The sequence below is a fragment of the Anoplopoma fimbria genome, chromosome 4 (genome assembly GCF_027596085.1).
Source record: "Anoplopoma fimbria isolate UVic2021 breed Golden Eagle Sablefish chromosome 4, Afim_UVic_2022, whole genome shotgun sequence".
NCBI lineage: Eukaryota > Metazoa > Chordata > Actinopteri > Perciformes > Anoplopomatidae > Anoplopoma > Anoplopoma fimbria.
In genome coordinates, this window is record NC_072452.1 from 13,868,007 (window position 1) to 13,892,327 (window position 24,321).

The 24,321-nt window shown below is 42.0% G+C and overlaps 2 protein-coding genes across 8 annotated transcripts; both read right to left on the reverse strand.

Moving 5' to 3' along the window:
• LOC129089635 (catenin delta-1-like) lies at positions 1–18,945 on the reverse strand. Of its 7 annotated transcripts, none has more exons than XM_054596913.1 (23): positions 18,929–18,945; positions 18,358–18,492; positions 13,165–13,288; positions 12,032–12,195; positions 9,527–9,595; positions 9,284–9,403; positions 8,821–9,083; positions 7,765–8,046; positions 7,406–7,646; positions 7,067–7,289; positions 6,681–6,873; positions 6,456–6,573; positions 6,190–6,343; positions 5,937–5,954; positions 5,539–5,607; positions 4,952–5,079; positions 4,562–4,712; positions 4,204–4,396; positions 3,545–3,741; positions 3,372–3,413; positions 3,197–3,264; positions 2,884–2,986; positions 1–1,745 (listed from the first exon to the last, which is right to left on the reverse strand). In XM_054596913.1, exons 4-22 carry the CDS (start codon positions 12,188–12,190, stop codon positions 2,927–2,929), a joined length of 2,748 nt encoding a protein of 915 aa, XP_054452888.1. In that variant the 5' UTR covers positions 12,191–12,195; positions 13,165–13,288; positions 18,358–18,492; positions 18,929–18,945; the 3' UTR covers positions 1–1,745; positions 2,884–2,926. The 7 variants fall into 7 exon arrangements, with proteins under 7 accessions (XP_054452888.1, XP_054452887.1, XP_054452886.1 ...); XM_054596912.1 differs by lacking the exon at positions 18,929–18,945 and adding an exon at positions 18,639–18,742; XM_054596911.1 differs by lacking the exon at positions 18,929–18,945 and having other exon boundaries at positions 18,358–18,743.
• Positions 18,946–19,301: 356 nt separating this feature from the next.
• Positions 19,302–23,410, reverse strand: LOC129090296 (zinc finger protein 3-like). The gene is made up of 4 exons (XM_054597895.1): positions 23,058–23,410; positions 21,804–21,904; positions 21,642–21,717; positions 19,302–21,066 (listed from the first exon to the last, which is right to left on the reverse strand). Exons 1-4 carry the CDS (start codon positions 23,350–23,352, stop codon positions 20,279–20,281), a joined length of 1,260 nt encoding a protein of 419 aa, XP_054453870.1. The 5' UTR covers positions 23,353–23,410; the 3' UTR covers positions 19,302–20,278.
• Positions 23,411–24,321: the final 911 nt, after the last annotated feature.

Sequence of the window (24,321 nt, forward strand, 5' to 3'; positions counted from 1 at the left end):
TCTGGTCTAAGAAAAGATCTTTATTTATAAAAACAGTATTACCAGTTACATACGTTACTGAAAAAGCAACTTCTCAGAGCCAAGGCAGGTATGAATCGTACATCATAATTTTACATGGATAGGCAACATTACAAATATACTATGTGTGGAGAGTAAAAAACAAAACAAAGATGATTGGTCTCTTTTGCCCTAAAAACAACTTGGGGGATAAAACTGGAACTAACAAGTTGAACAAATTGCATAATGCGCTCTCCCACCTCTCCCATACATACAAACCTCAAATAAAAATACACACAAACCTGACAAAGTGGAAAAAAATACGAAAAAAAAATGATAAAAACAAGTGGATCACGGACAAAAATGTGCTTTTTGTCCACCTCCCAAATTAAATTATAAGGTCAGTGTCTCTCCCCAATCTGTCTGTTGTAACTCGAGTCTCCTCTGAGTGAAGACGCCTCCCATCATTAGCAGTTTCTTTTGTAAAACGACACATCAAGAATGTCAATATCAACGATTATATTTTAAAAAACAAAACAAACAGCAAGTAGTGATTTTTTTTTAACGATTTAAAGAGGAAATAATTATTCCAAAAAGTGCCTCCTGAAGTGTTTGCTACTTTCTTAATGAATAAACAGTTGAGTAGGTTGTTTCTATGGTGCGAAAAGTTTACATAAGCGTTATGGATTCTAAAGCAGAATGTTAAAATGTTTTATTGGTTTAGTGTATAATAATCCCAGCTTCACATTTCAGTGCCAAGTGTTGTACTGGTCTCGTTGGTTTAAAGTCAAAACACAGCAATTCAAATTGTAGTTTTTCTTTCACTTGGATGGGAATTAAAGTATGAAATACAAAAAGAGGCAGTTGGTAGATAAAACCAGACAAAACAAAAAACAGAAGCTTTATCACAGGAGTAGGAGCACACCATGAAAACAGACAACATGAACAGATGAAATAATCAACGCGTGGTCTTATGGGTCTGGTCCGTGCACACAAAAACACACTCACTCAAAAGGTCCATATTCATTTTCCACACACACTTACTGTATGACCAATATACACACACATGCCCTTTTCTTGTCTACACCTGTGCTCATCCCAACCGAGAGAAAATAACTCTAGACAGGAAAATAGCTCCTCTATAAACAACATTCTCGATCTAAAAGGGCAAACGTCTGTCGGCCCAAACCTCCCAACGATCCCAGTAATGGGACGATTTAAATTAATGAGCCAGAACTAATGCAGTCATCCCCATTTTTCTTTTTATATACAGTATATACCCTACATAGAAGTCTACGTACAAATTCATCATCAGGATGGCGGGGGTGGCATGACGAAATTTACCGAAATGTTGACAATTAGCAAGAAAGAATTAAAAAAAACAAGCAGGATGACAACACCGGAATTAAATGATTGTCAACAAAGGTGATTGCCTTTACAGGAGAATTATAATTTATAAACGGAATACATTTCTGCTGCTACAATTGAATGAATTCATAAAAAGTAGGTGTGTGTGTGTGTCTGTTCGTGTGTGTGTTGCATGAAATGGTTTGCCTGCAACACGGCCACTTTCTTTGGATGCCAACCCTCATCTTCTAATCCCATCGGAGTGGTGATAAGAGAGAGAAAAGGAGGAGGAGAGGAGGAGAGGGGAGGGAGAGAGAGTTTGTGCATCTGGGTCTTCTCTCCTCAGTAGCAGTGGTAGGGCAGGGACGGCCCGGTCTGGGTGATGCACACTATCAGTTTTTCTGGAGGATCAGAGCAAAATACGTTGATTAAAAGACGCGTCGAAATGTGAACAAACAAACAAAACAAAAATCTAATGTGGGCAACACAAAGACTATCTGGTAAGTATGAAACACTGCACAGTAGTGCAGTCACAATAACCAGATGTTCAATAATACTTTAACACCAATCTTAAATTGAACATAGTTTGGAGCCAGTATGGCTCAGAGAGCTAATCACAATTATGTTACAAAACATTGAATTATTGTGCCTTCCAGCATCAGCAAGTAATGGAGGAAATACTGCTGCTGTCTTTTACAAATCAGACAAATTGTTAACAAAGTTACTGTTTATCAAGTAATCAATAATGGATGAATTAATTAATTAACTTCTCCAAACACATCCAACAAGTTTGTCCTCTTGATCAATATTTATTTATAAACTAATATGAAGTTACTCAAAAGCGGACGTTTGAACATATTGAATTCATTAACTGTGTATATATCCTGGCTCGTATGTTGTTGTAATACCCTGCAGAACCACTGGAGTGCACTGAAACTCAAATCTAGACCACTGGCAACAGTGGACAGAAGACAGAGCAGCAGCTAAGTACTTGGATCCTGGTTTTAAGTGCAAATATCAGTAGAGTCAAATATTTCCCAACATGGCGATAGTATCAAACAACACAAACTACGTTCCTAAAGTGAGTTTACTCTGGCAGTTGCCACGGTAAAAAGACACACAACTACATGGAACAGAAAACGATCATAAGTGTCATGTTACATCCAATTTTTTGAGACCACATTGCTTTCATTGTTCGTCGTTGTTTTGGAGAAATCATGGTATCAAAGTCAAAGTTCTGGTATTGTAACAGCACTACTGCACAAACATACTTTTAAATTTAGAATTTAAATCCATCAGCTTTGGGTTCTTCTTCACACTGACAGACTGCATGGACCACAATGCACAAGGAGCACATTGCAGCATTCTATACTAGCATGTACACATCACATCGGGGCACCTTATAGTTAAACATTAGTACAGTGTTTCAGGAAACCCTCAAAGACAGAGAGCAGGTTTTTACTGACAGTCTGAACTTATAAGTGACAAAGGAACAGAGCTCATAGAGTCCATGCAGGACGAGAGGTGAGTTGGACATACCATGCTGTTACATGCAGAGGGGGGTAGAGGGGAGGGGGGAGGGCTAACCATCGTAGGAGTCCAACAGGGGCAAGGAGCCCTTTCTGCCCCCATACACCCCTCGCTGAGAGACAACCAGAGAAAGAGAGAAGAGCGGGAGGAAGTGAGTGTGAGAAAAGAAAAATGTCAGTAATTGTGAAGCTTTAAAAAGCTGAAAGTCAGGAACAAAGTTAAGTCAGGAAATACTCATATCGGTGCAGGAGATTAGGGGTTAGTGTAGTTAAGTGAGCAATCCAACATGACATGTGAATGTGCATGACAAAGATTAAAATACCGGTAAAGTGTCTGTGGTTTCATCCAGAGTGTGTCTCCTCTCCCTCTGGTCCAGTGTAGAGTAGGCCTCTGAGGAAATCAGACAACAAGAATGAGAAAGAAAGAAAGAAATACTCCATCTCATGATCCTGATGAATTGGTCTTGATAAAAAGCAGTGAATGATAAATGTACCAACCAGGGCCAAGGTCATTTAGTGGAATCATGTCTCTCTTTTCCCCTGAGATGAAGCAAAACAGAGTCACAAGTTAAACTTCACTTTCTGAACTTCCTATTTATTTAGTTTCCAAATGTAGGGTTTAAACGCTGTCAAAAATGTTTTCAACCATAAGATGTTTCTTGCAGACTGACCTCTGTCCAGCAGTGGCGTGGTGCTGTCTTCGTAGGTGCCGTTGGCTCTGGTGCTCGGACCGTTGGTGGTGCTGAGGTTGACCATGAAGTCGGTTTTCTTCCAGCCGTCTTTCTCGAGAGGCTTGCGCAGCTCTTTGTGGGCCCAGACGAGCTGCAGCACCTGGCCGGCCCCCCGCACCTCACGCTCTGAGCGCTTGCTGTAGGATACACAGACACAAGTCAGTACATTTACTAAAGTATTGTTTTAGCCATTTATTTTTAACAGCTAGTTCAGGCCTGTTCACAAAAGGGTCAGAAAACGGTTTGTTTTTCATAAATATGTGATAAACCAATTATTTTATTCAAAATAAAGCTTTGTTTCTGAGCAACATGACTCTTCCCATTCAACAGTAGTTGGATAGCTGAATAAATAGACAGAATCTGTTCATATTCATATATTTGTTAGCAATGGTGGCTCCACTACAGTAAGGTATAAGAGTCTCTTTAATACAGTCTAAGTATGTTTTTTCTGTTTAGCTATTATAAAAAGCAGAGTTGCATGTTGGATAACAAAAAGCTTGATTCACAGCTATAGATTATGAATGCACCAGAAAACACAGTGAAAGCCCAATTTTGACTCACTTCCTAAATTCTCAGGTCACTCTACAGAATACACTTACCCGTCCTTGTTGATAAGCACCAGCCTCTCAATGCCCTGCGAGGTTCGGAGTGTCTTTGCTGCCTCCACGCTGTTGCCTAGCACCTCGGTGAGCGTGCTCAGCACAGACACCACGGTCTCCTCTGATAGAATGCGCCCAGACTGACTCTGGCCTCCAGGCAGGTTGGCCACAAGGTGAGGCACTGCATGCAAACCTGCAGGTGACACGCAGTGAGGTAAGAACATGTGACTGGAGATATACAAATGCAAACACCCAAAAACAAAAAAAGAAATGTAATTATCAAGCAGAAGAGAAGTGTAAGATATATTCTTTGAGAGTATTTAGTATCTCATTTGAGTGCACAGAACAACATCCTTACCGAGCAGCTGGCAGTTACGGTTGTCGATGGAGAGGTTCCTCAGGGCTCCAGACATAGCTCGAACCACACGGTCATTTCCATGAGCCAGTAGCTCTGCCATCATAGGAAGACCCTTCTCCAGACGCACAGTGGCCCTGATATACCGCCCATACTGAAGGGCGAGCAGATAGAGAGGGAGCAATAAATATAATTTTCCTTACAATGACTTCACAAGACAGACAGTACCATGGACCTTATCACAGCAGACTAATCGGACTCATTTACTTTAAAAGAACCAAAAAGCTCATTCAGATTTGGTTTAAAACAGACTTCGCCTAAAAACATTTCTAATAATTTCCCTCTTATTTTCCCCCAAAGCAGAGAGTCATTATATTAAGAAGCTGTACTAACAGTCCATCGGCCAGCACACAGGTTCTGGATGGCACCGGCAGCGGCCTCAAGCACCGAGGGGTTCTTGCTCTCTCTGAGCAGCGACGTGTAAACACGAACCACCTCTGGTTGGAACAACAGCTCGTAACCTAAAGGTCAAGAGAGAGAGAGGCGCAAGTTTAGATTCACGGTCTTAAAAAAACAGTAACATTTGTTCTGTATCTACTTATTACTTCTAACAGCCTGAACTGTTTAGCTTTGTGACTGACTGGCAGCATTTGTCTATTGGTATACATTTTGTTAACTCTGAGAAACCATTTTAACGCACAAAAAACTACTAATTACTATCATGTCCACTAGTTTGAAACCTAGAACATTTTTTGAGTGTTACAGGGTGAAAGCATTAACATTTTTTAGCTGGTTCCCCATTTCCTAGCTAAGATCTTATCTTTTTAAAGGGGAAGTAATGTTAATGTTTAGCAGTAGCAAATTTAGCTTGATAGCAGCACAGAGAGTGCTAAATAGGACATGATGAGATTTGTGCAGCCTTAAAGATAAATTCATCTGATCAATTATAAATGATTTGAAGGGAGAAGAGACATGCAAACCTTTGGCTGGTGTTGTCCTCTTTGGAATGTCAACCTGATCTCCACTTCCATCATCGCCATCCTTCTTTCCTGCAGCGAGAAATCAAATTTAAAAAAAGAGAGAACGTGAAAGACTGAACTAAGTAAACCACAGTGATTATGTGAAGCTGGATGAGCAGTCAGTTATCTTCAGTCCTTTACTCCGGCACACTGTTAGGTGAAATGCAACCATGCAACCAGTGGAACAAACACTGTGAACATGCAGTCGTTTGTGGGGCATCATGCTCATGAACTGGATGTGAATTCAATATTGAATATCTTTATTTCACTAGCAAAGTATTATTGCGTTAGTAAGAATGAGTAATGACAGAGTGGTCAATAGTTTCAAAAGTTCACAGACACCAAGATGACAATCTTACCTTTTGAAAACCACTCATCTAAACACAGCAGAGAGAAAAGGACAAAGTGAAGGAGGGTTGGAAGATCGATTGGGGATATGGTCAGAGGAAGGAGGGATGAGAGAGAGAAGAGGAAAAGGAGGGAAACGGGTAGAGTGTGAAAAACAGCGACAGGTGCTTCCGCCACCAACAAGCTCAAAGCCACCAGCAGCAGCAACCAATCGTTCAACAGCAAATCTCGTGGACACACAACTGTAAGCTGCCCAACACTGACCTTTGCCCTTTCGAGAGCCAAAGCAGCCCCCTTTGTTAGCCGGGGCAGGTCCCTGGTTGACGGGCGCAGTCTCAGCGAAGCGCTCACAGCCGGGGACTTCACGGTGAACGTGATAGGACAGATTCCTCAGGAGGCAGACGCAGTTCTCCACCAACTGCAGGAAGAGAAGACAAGAGAACGACATGATCAGAGATGGAGGCAGAGGATAAGAAGTGTTTTGGCTTCATAAAGATAAAATCTGTTATCGGACTTAAGTGAACAGGTACCTTGTTATCCACATTTTTGCGGTTGATCTGTGATTGGACAATGTACATGAGTGAATCCACCAATCCCGTGCACTCTCTCAGCTTTCTCCTAGCCTCGCTGCGTTCTGAACTCACATTCCTGTTTGTTAGAGGGAGAAGTTTAAGCACATAATTGCATGTTTCCCTCTCAAAATAGCCTCCCTTTCTCCTTCATTGACTTTCAATCCATTGAACCCCTTTGCATACCTAAGGCAGCCAGCAGTGTTGGTCAAGGCAGTCTCCCACTCCAGATGGCGTGGTTTGCAGCTCTCCTCTCCTCCGTTGCTCCCTTGCTCCCAGCCGGAGTGAGGAACGACCACCTCGTCAGCAAGGGCGTGCAGGGCGTGGTCCACAATCTCCATCTTCACAGAGTCGTGGGATGAGAGGTTCCACAAGGTGCCTGGGACGATACAATACAAACCGTTACCATCACTACAATAAAAGACACAGTTTGGCCCTCAAAATAAAACAAATATCACCATTATGTTGGACTAATTTTTCTTCTTTTTGTTCAAAAGGGCTACAACTTATAACAAAGTTTAAACAAAAAAACTATTCAAATGATTAATACAAGCATCATATGATGTTGATACCTGTGATAGTGTCAGTGAGGTCCTGGTCGCGGGTTTTTCTCAGTAACCTGACCAGAGCGGGCACTCCATCGCAGTTCTTGATGGCGATCTTGTTGTCGTGGTCTCGCCCATAGGAAATGTTCTTCAGTGCTCCACAGGCCGAGTGGTGCACGTCCTTGCTGGGGTGGTCCAGCATCGACACCAGGGCCGGGATGCCCTTCAGGCGACGCACATCCGACTTTACCTAAACACACATGCACAAAATGATTAAACTCACATTAAGGATTTGCCAAAATAGCCGGAAAACACAAAGATTCACATGCGTTACTGTTTTGAATACCACATTTGAATGCGTTTCACCTTATCATTTTTGAATGTGAGATGCTGGAGGAATGCAGCAGCGTTGGTCTTGACGGGGTCCAGGCGGTAGTTCAACATGGCGATGACCTCTGGAAGCTCCGGCTGTCTCCATGAACCGGGAGGACCCTTCCTCAGTGTGCTGTCCAGGGAAGCCATGCTCCCCCTTTCCATCGTCACGGGAACGCCCCAGGCATAAGGGTCAACTCCTCCCATGTCACCATCCAAAGTGTCCTCACAGCTCCTGCACGAGATAAATAGAGAAACATTTGTTTCATTTGGGTTTTTTTGCTCACGTACATCGTCAGATTGAACAAAAAACCAGTGCGATATGACAACACAGCTAGGTTTTAGTGTTTCACCTGAGTCTTCGTCTGTCCACACCCCCGGGGCCAGGCCCTAAGCGGGGCATGGTACCGTAGCCTCCAGGGTGCATTGGTGGAGGACCCATGCCGTAGTCATCATATCCCACACTGCGCTGGTCATCCTCCAGACCGTAGTGGCCGTGGCCGTAGCGAACCTCCATGGCTGAGCCCAAGGCCCTCATTCCCCGGCTCACCTGGGGCTGGGCTGCATACGGGTCGAGCTGCTGACGACTTGGGGCGCGGTAGCCAGAGTCCAGGGTCCGGTAGCCGTCAACTGGCCTGGGGCAAGAAGGGAATGAGAGAAGTTGTTAAAGTAAGAACTCATCCTGAGTGACCCCCCTCTCAGACCAACACAGTGATGTGGGATGAATTTCTATTTGAAGTCCATCAAACCGTGTTATTTGGCTTCAGTCCTGATTCTTAACAGACCTTAGTTAGTCAGATTTGACACTTCTTGAATACAGTGTGAATGCTAGTACATGTGTCTAGTGTTTTTAAAAAGGTGCTGATTTCAACCCTTTACATGAATTCTGCTCTCGTCAATCTGAGAAATTCTTAATGATAAGAGAACACAGCTTGTCCCATTAACTTTTCGCCATAACAGGAAATTAAAGTTAAACCCTTTTTCCCACAATGTCCGTTTAATTATTTGTAAATGTTCTGGGGACCACTTTTAAAGAACTGAAACATCAACAACTCTTTTTTAGCAAATATAAACTGCTTAGTTTAGTGTTATTTATCTTTTTGTTGTATATGAACCACGGTTGTAGTTTCAGATCTCGTTTTAAAAACGATGATCAGAGATTTAACTGTGACCGCTAAAATCTGGTTTAAAGGGTTCAAACTTGGATAGAGCATGTTTTTATTAACCATGTAAAACGTCTGTTGTGTGTCACACGTTATGTTGATAACGGATAAAGGAATTATGCTTTTGCGTCCACTCATGGAAACCAAAAACTACAGTTACAGCGTGACTTCAAGGCAACGCATTTCAGGATGTATGAACAACACAAGAAAACAGTCCCAGCACTCTTCTATGCAGAGGTCTTGTACCTGTAGCGCTCGTCCATGTGCGAGCCCCTGCTCAGGCTAGTGTAAGCCTCTGATGGGGGGCCTCCCCGGTAGTCGTCATAACCCCCTACAGGGGCATAGTGGTAGTTTCTGGGCACTGTGGCGGTGGGGTAGTCTGCAGGTCCAGGCTGCCTGTAAGGACGGTCCAGTGTGGCGCTGTAGCCGCCCATTCCAGACACCGACAAGCCCCCGTCAATGGACATGGAGTCAGAGGGCAGGACTGTGCGTGAGATTGGTTTCTTCATCTAAAAGGGGAGAGGGTTGATACATCAAAGTATGTTTATGGTAAAGGACAACCAAGTGGTGTAAGATCCTTGATCATACGTTTCCAGATTACTAAATTCAGCAACAACAAAAAACATTTTAATGGTCAAATTTATTTTCCCCACGGGGCTTTGCAGGAAACGTCTGATGACATCATGGCCCATTTCTCATATTCACTTACGCCATTGTCTGGCCGCCGTGTGTGTCCTTCGTCTGAAAAGACTGAGTGCACTTCCTGGGAGTCGTCCTCTGGTGTGTAGCTCTCATCTAGAGCACCATGTGCCGGGTCCACCATTCTGTACTGGAGTGAAGAGGCACACCACACAGTTAGATTACAAATCACTGGCACGGACTACTATTAATACAAGAAAAACAATAACATTGACATTATAAACTATATATATATACACACACACACACATACCTGTGTGCCGTTTATGTATGAGTCAGTCAGTTTCAGTCGTTCTATGTCTGCATCCCCTAAACGCCCGTTCTGGGAGGAAAGAGAAAGACACAACTTTGAAATATATATTGTTCAAATTTTAAATATAAAACAATTCGGCTTAAACAGGTAAAAGTGAGGTTAAAGGCATGATTCCCAGTAGCCAGTGCTGTCTACTTTCTAACAACCTCCCAGATGAGATTACTCCTTCCGAAGCACATTCACTGCTGACAAACTGTCCTTACATGTTTATGGTCTGTGAATCACTGCCAGACATGAGGGAGGACATTTTGGAGTTCAGCCACTCATCCTCACACCCCACTTCCTCCTGCTGTATTCTGTTACATAACCAATGACTGTCACACTGTATAACTTGGACATTTTCTACCTAACCCTGAGTAACACTCATGCACTATAACGGCCTCAGTTTTAAGCAATAGCCCCGAGCTGAATCACATGGGAATTCTGCTTAATTGGGATACTTTGGAAATATTTCCCAGCAATGCCTGCTCCTCATATCTGATGGCCTGGGTTACTATCCGTTACAGTATTTCTTTGACACAACTAACGATTTGTGCATTTGCGTTGAACTGTCATGGATAAAAGGGGTCACGGTCCCGTGCAGGCAGCCTCATGCAGAAAACATTGCATGTAGATTGATGCATGCAGTGCATAACCAAAGCCAACAAGCGCGAGCTCTGCTCTTTATCTTTTCGCATCATGCAGTTAGAAACAAAAACAAAAAGGATATGTGGTGTGCAATTCAGTCACAATGATCTGGTACTTTTAATGTTTAAATATAACTTTGGTGAAACCAAGTGAAACACAATTGTTTTGCATTTCCCTTTTTTTAGGATATTTTCAGTTTCATTGTATAAGAAATCGATTTCACTTTTATAGCCTTTTGACACAGACACCATCTGTTCAAAATAAATGAAAATAAATATTTTATGCATTCGGGTTTTCTTTCATGCTGTATCGGACTTGCACTTGCTGTGTACCGTGATGTCAATTACAAAACGATCTGAACCTTTTCAAACACAGACACCCACTTCATTTGCAGTAGAATGTCACACTGCACTTAATATTATGTCCACCAGGAGGCAGGGCTACTACTGAAAAGGAATGGGAAGTGGAAGTGGACTTTTACAGTGAGAAGGGCAAACTTCCTCTACAGCTGGTCCTTCCTATAATGCCACCTCATTTACCAACAACTCTGTCATGGTCTTGAAAAAAAAAAAAAAGAAAATGCATCATCAGCATACTTATCTTTTAGGGGAAAAAAACATGCACAGTTAGCACAAGGCCATAAACACAGATTCTTGATTTCTTAGCCTTCATGCCACATACTAATCAAATAAGTCTTCTCCAAGGATTCAAAGAGACAAAACATAAAACCTTATCTATGTCAGCCAGCCCTTAATGGAGGAAAATATCTATAAACAGACTTCACACTATTCTACTCAGTATGTGCACAATGCAAAGGGCTGGAAATGTGCTTTAATGTCAACCCATCAATAGAAAACTGATACTTGGTTTGTTTTAATTGCTCTCTTAAGCTTGTAGGCACCTTTTTTGGTAGAAACAACAGAATGGGACAAGGAGGCAACAATAAAACCTCGTCCAATCAAATAACTCGGCTCTAACCAAAAAAGCTGAGTGAGAGCCTTTAAACTCAAGAAAGGAAAGTTGATCAACTACAAAAACAGATCTATAACAGATCTATAAAGTGATCTAGTAAACTCAATTGAGAAACTTTGAAATGTCTGTTTTCAAAAAAATACCTTGCAGATCAAGGAAAATGGGCTATAAGGCTGATAAAATGCAGCAGAAACATAGCACTGATTTTATTACACATTTCATCAAAGAGCTTGCAATATCATGGATGTTCGACACAAAAATATGAAAGTGCTTGATAAGGGATTTAAATGAAAATAAGACAAATTTATTTATAAATAAATGAGGAACCATGCTGGATGAAGGACTATGCGACACATGCACAACAGATGAGTGCCCTTGATAACACAAGTCACAGCATGCTGGAACAGAGAGGAAAATAACTGAGATTCCACAGCATGGGGCCAACGAAAGGTGTATACGTCTGTGTCAAGAGTGCATCCGGTGAGTGACCGTGAAGGCATGCAGAAAATGTGTGATGAAGACCACCTCAGGCATGTTAAGAGTAGTGGAACTACGTGCAGGAAAGAATTTTGGTGGCGAATGATGGCTGAAAGACAGATGGACTTCAGCGACAATAAAGAAAGACGTTTAAATGATGACTCATACAAACATATACGGACTCGCCGAGTGCGGTTGGAGAGGAAGCAGGCGGAGGCAGAGAAGGGATGAACGATGGATGAAGGGAGGAATCTTTCAGGGTTGGATGGAAGAAAAATGCTGATCCATGGATTGGATGTTAAGCGAATGATGGCGGGTGCTTAACGCTTACGAGAGACTCTGGATCGGGATGTTTATGGGGAGTGTTACCTGTGTGTGGGGGAGGGGGTGACCCAGGGCCGAGGGGCTGGTGGCGGGGAGGCCAACTCTCCTCCTCTCCTCCTCCAGCGCCCTGGTCAGCTGTTCAAACTGCACCTCCTGCTCCCTGACCGACTCCAGCAGAGCTGCTGCGCTCTCACACTGCTCCATACACACTACACGGGCCCCAGAGGGAGAGAGGCGTTACACACATCCAGACAGCCTCGTACTCGCTACAGCATAGGGCGAGCATGCCTAAGACAGACACGTACACCTCTCTCCGTACAAAGTGTAGCAAAAAGCCATTGGATGCAGTGAGAATAGTTATTTCATCATATCTGCTTTGTTTGGTGACTAACGTGGAGATGCCTCCTTGGAATCGGCACTGTGCGGATTGCACAACACTTCCTTTGAACTGTCATTTTCGTGGCTGACAGTAGACACAATAAGAGGCAAACTCTGCAGGAAGAGGTAGTGATGATGGAGGGGGAGGAGTCTTTAAAACCCTGGTTATTGCATTAATCATTAATATTGCAACATATTGATCATGATAATACGGAGATAGCTATTGTAACATTTACATTGGTCAATATCACCATCCCCTGCATGCAGATCAATAAAAGTTATTGCCACTTAAGGCATGCATGGAGGAGTCTTCAGGGCTTTTCAGCTTCTTAGACTCCACAACATAAAATACTGTCTTAAATACAGACGGCAGACAAAGAGATTTTGGGTATAAATCCTCTGCAGTGTAGACCTGGCAAACCAAAGCAGCATTGGTGTATTGCCAAAGCACAACAAGAATACTTCCTTTAAAAAAGGAAAAACTGCAATGTTTCCATCTTCAGGAGAATATGGGGTGCCTCGCTGGCATACAAATGTTTATTTCATGAACATACAATTAATGTGGTGTACAAAGTCATGGGGGATATGTAGGTGGATTTTCCATACTTAAACATCATGAACTGAATATTAAAAGCACCAATTTATGCCGATACACAGATCTACAGTGTACACAAAACAAACAAAGAGGAGGAGGACTGTCACACATGAAGGGGAGCATCCTTTATAGACCAACACACACAATAAAAGGTAGCTGCATACTTGTCTTTACAATTTAAGCACACACACACAAAAATACCCACCTTCCCCTGTGGGCGTTGTTTGGTAGTAGAGGTGAAAGATCACGCCAAGGTCAGAGGTTGAGCTCTAGTTGCTCATGGGAAGAAGGTCACCGAACCACCAAGCCCAGAAACAGGGAGGAATGGACTGCAGAGAGAGAGAAAGAGGGAGAGGGAGGGAGGAGAATAATAAGGAGACAGAGGGAGAAATGTTTTGGTGAAGAACGCAGGCACCTCAGTTTGAGAAACAGCAACATGGTGAGAATACCTTACAAGTGTGTCAATGGGATTGTGTTTGCTTTGTGAGCAGAAAGAAAAACACAGCAAGAGACAGAGACATACAGTAGCTTCAGCCTTTAGACACACCCTGTATTTACTCAACGTTTGGCCTGCATACGGCTGCAAGAGCTGGGAAGTTGACCAACCTGCAGCTCTTTCTGGGCCAAAGAACATCGACCGTCAGCATAAAGAGAAAGGGGGTTTAAGAGATAGTAACATTCTTCAAGAACCTTTATGTTCTGCTATAAACTCATTATTTTCTTAACCTTGCCTTCTACGTTTGTCTTCTAGCCTTTCCTCCTTTATCAGTTTTCATCTACTTCTGGCTCAACTCTGTCAGTCCGCTGCTCTTGTTCTCTCAACCAAACGGCCTTTTATCCCTCCCCCTCCGTCTTTGTTATCTTGGCTGTGCTCTGAGAGAAAGACATTGTTATAGCAGAGCCAAACAAGTGTAGACTCAGATCCTCTTATCTTTTGCTACACCCTGTACTGCAGCAACCCGGCTCCCCATCAGCCCTGGTTTGAAAAGGTGAATAAACACAGGCATTACCACCCACACACACCTGCAGGACCGGTTGGACAAGGTAGAGGAGGGGCGACCAAATTTCAGTTTCTCAAGCCTCCCGTTTGTCCTGCCAACATGCACAGACACACTCTTCTGACAATCATGAGGGCAATTCCACAGAGACTTGGGCAACAAACAGGGACATGCACTCACATTTCAGGCAGCAGGTGTTTGTGTGAACGACAAGGTAGAGCTTCGACATTCAAGCAGGTGAAATGAGTTCAAGCAGAGAGATGGCGATAACTGACTCACAGTTTCACCTGAATTAGATTGGGCAAACAAAAAAAAAGAAAGGGAAATAAAAGACAGACATGGTGAAATCACCGTCTGATCAACAGACTATTACGACAACCTTTAACTGGTAAAATGAAGCCCGGAGAGTCTGAATCTGTTCCTGTACATCTGTTAAAGGAATGACTAACACATAGTCTCACACACACACACACACACACACACACACACAGTCACACACAGTCACACACGACCTGTGGCATAAAAAGAAACCCAGCTCGGGGTGTGCCCAGTGTGGGAAAAAAGGGAGGAAAGTGGGATGGCCTGATGAGAAAACAAGGAGTGGCTGAAGTTTATTTCACAAGACAAAGGAATAACTCAGAACCAAAACCAGGATTTGCATGCGCAATTACAGCTGACTGACGGGATGAAATGATGTCACATATACACACACACACACACATACACTCACACACTATCCTTTGCATAGTGGCTGTGGAGCCCCGGTGCTATAACCTCCCACCTGAGCAAATCACACACTGCTGTCCTGTACCACACATGCCTATATATGGTCATAGTCGGGACAGGGCTGATATTATCCACAAGACAGACAGAGATGAACAGAGTAGGAGCTACCAACAAATAAAGCGAGGCGAAAGACAGGCAGAGAAAAAAACAACCCACAAGGAGAGTGTAATCTGGAGTGAACGAGGGGGTAGAGATAAGGAAAGGAGAGCTGAATAAAAGAGAAAAGCTAATCTTGCATTCCTAGCATTGTCTCCTGCCAATTCAGCAAAGCAGCCCACCCACTCATCTACTATAAAACAACCATGACAGGACACTGGCTAATAATCCTTTACAGATTTGTGTTTACAATACTGTTGCATCATTTTGAAGCAGTTCACTGGTGGCAAGTACCCAAACCAGAGAAAGACTGACTATTTATTTCCATGTCTTCCCATCTGGCATCTTTCCATAATTTAAATCCATATGTAAACACTGCCTCGCTCCTCATCTTATCTCAGATGAAGCAAATAAATCATCATTACCACGGTGAACCGCTATCGTATTTCACTAATGAGCACAACTGTCACTCATGCCAGATAAATTATAAACTGTGATTGATATTTCTTGGCAAGTGTACTTGCGAATGTGATTCCAAGTGTGTGAGTTAACAGCAGTCAAAAGGAGGGAATTTGCAGCTGCCAGTCTGGGAGGTTGGTGGAACAATAAGTAGTTTGTGAAACTGAGAGCATGACTGCAAGTGTGAAAACACTTGGAGGGCCAGGAGAGTATTATTGGACCTATTTGAGTGTGCGTGCATCTGTGTTTGTGTGTGTCTGGAGGGGGTCGAGTTAACGTCGCTCTTTAACCCCCTCCTGACTTCTGTTCTCCACCCCTATTCCCCTTTCACAGCTGTTAGTTTTGGCCTTGAAAGTCACCGGTGAGTTTCGTTGAACAATGAAAACAATCATTTCTGTCCCATTGCCGCTCCCCTCCCCTCCCCTTTCCCCTCAAACCCACTTCCTGAGAAAACAGGATGTTATGGATTGGACATCAGAGACGAGTAAAGGGACGCAGCGGTTACTTAAGCTCACCAAAAAACATTTGTCCTCAACAAAACCACGAGAACCTATAGGATATAAACTCTAATAAACCACCTACTGATTGCTGGAGGAAGTCTTTGAGGTGAAAATCCCCCATGGTCAATATGCTGATCACACGCCCACAAACCACTTCCCATTTTGCTAATATTGTTCTCCACCTACAGCTTTCTGTTCTGCTTTCATGACTTTTCAGAATCTTTTTGAGAACCCGTGTGGCTAAATCAGCGCATGAATATCTTTCTTTTAGTAAGTTATTAAAATGTTGATTTGTTCCCATAGTTTAACCGCTGAAACCTAATACTCTTTTTAAAAAGGAAACTAAACAATTAGTTGATCGACGGGTCAAATCTATTTTGACAAAGGATTAATGATACAACTCATTTATCCAAGCACATATAGGGAATATTAACTGGTTTCAATGTCTCAAATGTGAATATTGTTTTTTTAACTCCTCTACCATAGTTAATTCATCATCTTTTGTTTTTTGACTATTAATCTAAGAAAAAGAAAAAAAAGACATCACATTGCATTTTTTCCATATTCTGATATTCAATCAGGAATAGGATCTGCACAGTAATTGATAATGAAAAGTCTCTTTAGTTTCTGACCTAGTTTTTTTTTCTCTCAAATGACAAATTTTGTCCGGGTAGACCACTCCAAGAAAAGCAGCAAACTTCAAGCAGCGAAAAACCAGATCGCTAAGAAACTGAATGGGAAGAACCATTTTGGTCGTACATTCTGAACATGAGCCTTCATTCACAAAACATGTACATTAAGGCACGTTAAAGTTACTATCAGCCGCAAAGCAAAATGTTTTTTTAAAATCTTTTTAAAAAAGGGTGAAGATACAAGAATGCACAAAGAAAGACTTACATTCTGCTGTCCCCAACTATCTACGACTAATACCACAGTGCCTGAAGGTCAACAAGATACACACAGCCCTCAAACATCTGATCGAGCCCTGACACACCACAAGTCACATATCTCCATCTGATTCTGCAGCCATCAGTCAGCATGACTCACTCAACCCTGTCAGAAGACATCTGTGATCATATGCACACATGTAACCCAACAGTGCAGCCTTTGTCGACTTAATGAAACACTGGCTAATGAAATAAGCGCCTACACCTGCCGGCAGCGGCAAAAACTGACACTGAAACAACACATTCACCGTCAAAAAGCACATCTGTTCGTGCATCTCGGGAGTAACGGACACTGCAGTTAGCTTCGAAATCAGCGTGATGTCCCAGGCACTGGTTTAAACCAAGTGTGGCTTCTAATGGGATTGAAGCTTTAGTCCACTAATCCACTTACCTCCCAACACATACAGACATGATGTTAAGGTGCACGCACATACGTGTGTGTGTGTGTGTGTGCGTGTGTGTGTGTGTGTGTGTGTGTGTGTGTGTACACGCACACACACACGGCCCTTTGAGGATTAACCTGCACACCTCAAGAGAGCAGACATAATTGTGGTTGGCGTTGGTTGGGAGCATACATCAACAATCAAACAGTGACTTAAAAAAGTAGTAAGAAAAGGCTAATTCATGGGTGTTCACAGTCACAGGTGGTGTTATTAGTGGAGGCACATTAAACTACACCTGTGACCTCTCCACACACACACACACACACACACACACACACACACACACAGTATACACATAATCCAGGACAGTCCTCAAGCCCACAGGGAGGCCCCTCACATGGACTGTGTACAGGCCTGCATGGAGCCAGTGTTCACATGGGGAGAGCTGGTGCTGGTTTGTTTGTTCACACACACAAGCTGACAGTTAAGTGATCCCCACCCAGACAACAAGTTCACACAGGACCCACCCAACAGGTTCACAGACACACTCACAATGTGACAGACTACAACTGGAGTAACACCACCCCCCCTTTGAGCCAGACTCAAATACACACAGAAACCAGGCTCAACGTTTTAATGTGTCTCTGCAGACTGTGGTGGGTTGGTTTTGCTAACCTAGCATAGCTATCTAGGGCAGCTAGCTAGCTAGCTAACACACAACAGGCAGTGACAAAGAGCAGTGTGTGGAGGAACTGCGTGCTTGTGCCAACCCTCACTGCCCAGATACATGACACTGTGTGGGATCAAATCAGCCCATCGTGACCTGGTTCGGCTGTCTTGCTACGTTAGCATCACAATAACCCACACAGAGCGGTGGCCAGCTAGCCAAGGCTAACAGTTAGCATAGCGAACCACCCCGATTAGCAGCAAGTTAGCGCGTGTTGGGCTACGCGGCGTTCTGATTCCAGACGTTACTGTTCTGGGGGGTTAGCCGTTGGTGCCACGTGCTCTTTTGGAACGGAGCGTCACTATGGGCGACGGAGTCGTTGGTGGCGGTTCGAACTTTTTTTTTTTTTTTTAAACGTTGGCAGTGTGAGCTACCGTTAGCCTGGCGGAGTCGTGTTGCTGGTGTGTCGGTGATGTGACCACTCCTTGCCAACGCTGCAGTGCACCCAGTATCAAAACCTCAACCCCCCACTCTATCAACCCTCCTTTATGAAGCCACTTACCGTGCTAGTTGAAAGCCTGTCTCAGCCCCTTCCAGACTATTCCGTTTATTCGGTGGGTTTTCTCCCCTCTTTTCCCCTCCTTCCCTGGGTTCTGGGTCAAGCTCGTTAAAGACGGAGCGACATCACCGAGTTTTTCTACCAGAGAGAGGGCGGGATCAACCGAGGGCATTACCGTAAAGACGGCGCACAAAGAATTCCTTTCCCCACACAGGTGTTTGTTACAAGTTTCTAGAGAGGCATGCAGTAGCTGAAAAGTAAAACACTGACTGACAAGAGCAAACCTGCGATTTTAAAAGAGGAGAAGAGGGATGTAAAGTCTGCTGCAGTAGGATCATAAATAGGCTGCCTCCCACTGCCTCCTCTCTCCTCCCTCTCCCTCAAATATACACACACTGATGTCATTTCATTGATTGCCCAAGAACAATGGCCTGAGAGGAAGCTGTGTTTCTTGGGGAAGTATAACAGCATTCCGCACCAACATGATAAAACAATTGTCACATTAACCCACTACCAGGGACCATCACATCCTTTGCATGTGCATGATGAGTAAAAAAGACTGAAGGTGAACTACCTCTGCAATCAATGGATTTAAAAGAATCGTGCTTGACTGGTAAACTATTTGGGGATCTCTGCAGGACTGAAACTCCAACTTAAGAGTCAACTTAATGTTTTTCCCTTGATAATTGCACTTTTAGTAATATGTGTTTGATTCAATTCCATTTTCTTTTAGATCTTTAGGTGAAACGAAAGCCAAACAAGAAAGTTCCCGATAAACAAAACAGGGTGGAAAGAGGGACAATGCAAGGAATTTCCCCCAGTTTCCTTGTAAGCCCCCCCCCAGCGCCACAGTACGAGGGAACATGAGTCACAATAATCACTGGGAACAGAAACGATGCTGCACCCTAGAGGTGAAAAAATTACAAGTGACTTGTCAGACATTGAAAGCTGTTAAAAAAAAAATCTGTATTTATTATTAATTGCATATCCAGATTACAAATCCACAAACAAAATCCACACTAAATTGATTATTGCAATCAGTCTGAAACTATATGAGAAGTACAAAAATAGTATAAGAGAGCTGCAACAGAGACAACAGTGGAGGTAGTTTGCTTTTTAAATGAAACACACACTTACACAAATAAATGAAATGAAACAGGTAAATGGTTCTCCCCTTAAAAGGCAGCTTACTATTCAGTAAACGCTGAATACCTAATAAATTACAATGTTCAGATTGATAAAACAAATTCAGAAATGTAGACAGTGTATCTGGGATTTTTCTTGTCAACTGTGTCTTTCAAACTTTAAAAAACAGTATAAATCACTTAACCTTAGCATACTTGTATCTTTTTTTTGTGTACCAAAGGTTGGGCGCTTTGACAATATATATCAGTAGAAATTTATGAACCAAATCATTACTGGATTTTGCCAGACTAGTTACAAAATGTGAGCTATATATATATATATATAATATCTGCATCAGGCCAATGTGGGCATGTCAATGTTTTGAGCATTTATCTAATTCAAATTAAATGAATTTCCTGTTTATTTTCCTTGAATAATATATAAGGCATACATTTTATCTGCTTTAAAGATACTTTAAAAAAGATGAAGGCATTTTAGTTTTGAAAGTTAATTATTAAAAAGCCTCTTCATATTGAACAGAGATCAGGCATGTTTGTGCCCTCATGTTGAAACGCAAGACTCCACTGATATTATTGAGAAGTGGTCAAGATATACATCTGGTGTACTTGTAGTTCATCAAGCACATTTGACCCATGACAGGTACCTGACAACTACACAAACACACAGGAAATACATATTATCCAAATACACACTGTGGCACACAAGAGTCAGTAAAATTAACATGCTAAAAAAATGTAAAACTCCGTGTTAGTTTTTCATATGTTTGCTTCATTCACGGTCAGAACACTCCATTGGTGTTGTGTGTGATCATGTGCCTGCGCAGGTTGCTGGGGTTGTTGAAGCTGGCGGTGCACTGATTGCAGGTGTATGGCTTCTCTCCAGAGTGAGTCCGCAGGTGGATCTTCAGGCTGCCGTTCTGCGTGAAGCGTTTCCCACATTGCGTACACGCGTAGGGCTTCTCCCCAGTGTGAATGCGCATGTGGATGCTCAGCGTGGTCTTGTTCACGAACGACTTGCCGCAAAAGTTGCAAAGGACGGGCGGCTCCCCGGTGTGACTTACCCTGTGCACAATCAGGTCTTCACGGCTGAGGAAGCGCTCGCCGCAGAAGCCGCAGTCCAGAGATTTGTTGCCACTATGAGGGAAGATGTTCTGCTGCTGGGCAAACTGGTTGACATGACTCGGGTGTCCCACCTGACCATCAGCTCCTACTATTTGTGTTTTAATTGCAGGATTCAATGTTGTTGAAGCCATTTGGGTGGACTGATTTCGCTCCAGTTGGCTGTTTCTGTTATTCGGCATCCCTCTCGGTGGGGCTCTGTCATTAGCACCGCTTGTGAAGTTCAGGAGGCCGTCGTGGGGGACGTTGTGGTCAGGAGACAGAGAGGTAAAAGCCTGGAGTTCAGAGGCAGTGAAGAGGGAGTCGCTCTCCTCCTGTAGCGGCCCTTCCCCTCGTCCGTGAACACTCACGATTCTCAGCTCCTTGTTATCACCTGTCAGGCAGGACTCATTCTGAGTCCCTGTAGAAACACAACCCTGCGTACTGTGGTTTCCAAAGTCGTCCTGACCTAAGAAGGCAAGCCACAAAATAACTATTTTAATCAGAGTTTGTGTATTACACTTTAAGACTGTGACTTATATACAAGGACATCATTTGTATCAAGAAGCTTTAAGTAGCTTTAGCAAAGTTAACGTTGTAGTACTGACTGAAAATACTGACTCATTTGACGCCTACCCAAAATCCGCTTCCTCAAGAAGTGAATCAACAAGTGCTGTACCGTTAACAGTGACGTGTCATGGCTGAATCATTGTTTGTGTTTTAATGCACACTGTGTTGAAATAAATCACCCTGAAAGCCTATTCATTGACCCCAATCTGACAATTTAGTCTATAAATTCCCTCATTAAGGAGTTTAAGTTGCTTTAACCAGTAAATACTTGCGAACTCAATCGTCCCTGCTGCCATTGGCCTTTTAAATAACTCAATGTGATCTTTATTTCACATATTGAAATCAACATTATTTGTCAACAAACCTCCTGAAAATGCTAAACTAACAATGAATTTCTACAATTAACAGTACTAACTTCGTATTGTCAGTGTAGATTCTGCCTGAGTCATACTCTTGCATCTGTTGACCACTCACCTACAACTGGCCCACATCCTCCCACGTCGTCTTCATCTTTGATCAGGATGATATCTGGGCTCTCCAAATCTGCACACTAACAAATAAGTATATTTATGCACAAGCAAAACAATTATAAAGAATTTAACACAACTTTTATTGACTGAAAGTACTGTATTTTACCTCCACTTCAGTTTCAGAGGAGGAAGTCTTGTTCTCTGATTGTAGAGAGATAGAAGCCGCTTCCACAACAGTCTTTGGAGTTAATGGTGGCTTAATGACAACTAGAGGGATAAAGATTATTATTATTATTATTATTATTTGGTGAAGCTATTGACAAGAGCACTTCTCCACCAAGCATCTGTGTACCGAGTATTATATGTATATTATTTGAGATATCGATGATTTAATGCCATCTCCAATAAATTACCATTCAAATGTTTTACATTAAATATAGCACATGAAAAAGCAATAAATGTAAAGTTTCCAAAATTTGATGAATAAGAAACATGCTTATTAAAAATAGTGAAATATGTCCATCACAGTTTCCTAGAGTCCAAGATGACATATTCATAGTCATAATAACCAGATTAACATACTTTAAAAAAAAACTCCCTTAAAAACTCTTTTAAAACTCCTTTCACCAACAACATATTTTTATATATATATATCAGACCAGTAATAACTTACAGTACCAGTCAAAAGTTTGGACACACCTTCTCTTTCAATGGTTTTTCTTTATTTTTATTTTTTTCTACATTGTAGATTAATATTGAAGACATCCAAACTATGAAGGAACACATATGGAATTATGTGGTAAACAAACAAATGCTCAACAAACCAGAATATGTTTTATATTTTAGATTCTTCAAACTAGTTGAATGAGAAGGTGTGTCCAAACTTTAGACTGGTACTGTACCTTGTAAAACTTGCTAATTGGGTTTCAATCATTTATCTAGTATTTTAACTTGTAATATATTAATTTAAAAGGTACATTTATTAATTAATTCATAAATATTTATTCGAAGTGGTGTCTGAGTCAGTGATGTCTTCTAAAGAAAGGTAATCTAGTCTTAATCAGTAACGCTCTATCAAACCAAATAAATAATAATACAGCATTCTGACTATCAACATTTGATATCTGTAATCAGCCCTAATAATGACCTTAAACTGAACTATCGTCAAACGTGTTATTCAGAGTGAATCAGACAGACCACCTACAGGATAAGAGGGCAAACAACCATGTTGATGTCTGAGTCACGTGATGAAGTTTATGTACCATTTATTGACATTTTCTTTTAGTAAGAGACCCTTTAATGCAACTGTTACAGCCAGTTTTATTCAAAATAAAAACAATTTGGTTAAAAATGTGAATGCAATAGGAGGAGCAACACTTGTAACTTGAGGGTGAGCTCCTCTCCCAGAGGCGCTCGGTACCTTGTGTTTTGGCCCGTGGTTTGGGGATGCTCCCTCTGATCGGGGAGAAGCGGCTGACCGGCCGGTTGTTCCTGGTCTGCAGCCTGAGGGAGAACAGCTCGCTCCTCATCACCTTCATCCTCATCCTCAGGGCTTCGTTTTCCTTCAGGCTCTGGGTGAGATGCAGGCGGAGAGACGACGAGCCCTCCGAGAACAGCTGACTGATCTCCACCACCGCCGCCTTCACCAGCACGTCCATGACGGACAGGAGCTGGGACTCCAGGTTCATGCTGCCCGGCGGCATGTCTGCGGACATGTTTCACTGTGCTGCCGCAGAGAAATGTGATGTGGGGGGAAAACACAGCTCAGCACAGTCGTTGGGTAAGCAAACAAAAGGGTCAACACAATGGCTTTTCCGGTAGCAATGACGCTGGTTACCGTAATCCCTGTAAAGCAGGGGCAGATCCAGTTCCTGCGTTTAGTGGACGTTTTCATGGTTATTCTGCAGCACATCTGGTCAGAATTATTTATGTATTCATATTTATATTTTTATATATATATTTTATATATATATATATATATATATAGTACCAGTCAAAAGTTTGGACACACCTTCTCATTCAACTACTTTGAAGAATCTAAAATATAAAACATATTCTGGTTTGTTGAGCAGTTGTTTGTTTACCACATAATTCCATATGTGTTCCTTCATAGTTTGGATGTCTTCAATATTAATCTACAATGTAGAAAAAAAAAAAATAAAAAAATAAAGAAAAAAGAAAGAACATTGAATGAGAAGTTGTTGTGTCCAAACTTTTGACTGGTACTGTATAATATATATATATATATATATATATATATATATATATACACACACACAGTACCGTTGCATTGACTCCTGTGTATATATATATATATATATATATATATATATATATATATATATATATATATATATATATAGTACCAGTCAAAAGTTTGTGTTATATATATATATATATATATATATATATATATATATATATATATATACAGTACCAGTCAAAAGTTTGGACACACCTTTGTCTCGCAAAATGTCTCGCGAAGCTGAAACAAACCTAATAAGTTCAATTCCTAATAAACTTTCATTGTATTATATTTTAGACATCTCTATAAAGTAATATACTTCGTGTACTACAAAATTCAACTGTCTCTGGCGAGATTGTGAATACATCATCCATTATAACTGTTGTCATTCATTCCCATTCACATTGGCTGAGCGTCATATCAACACAAAGACTTTCTG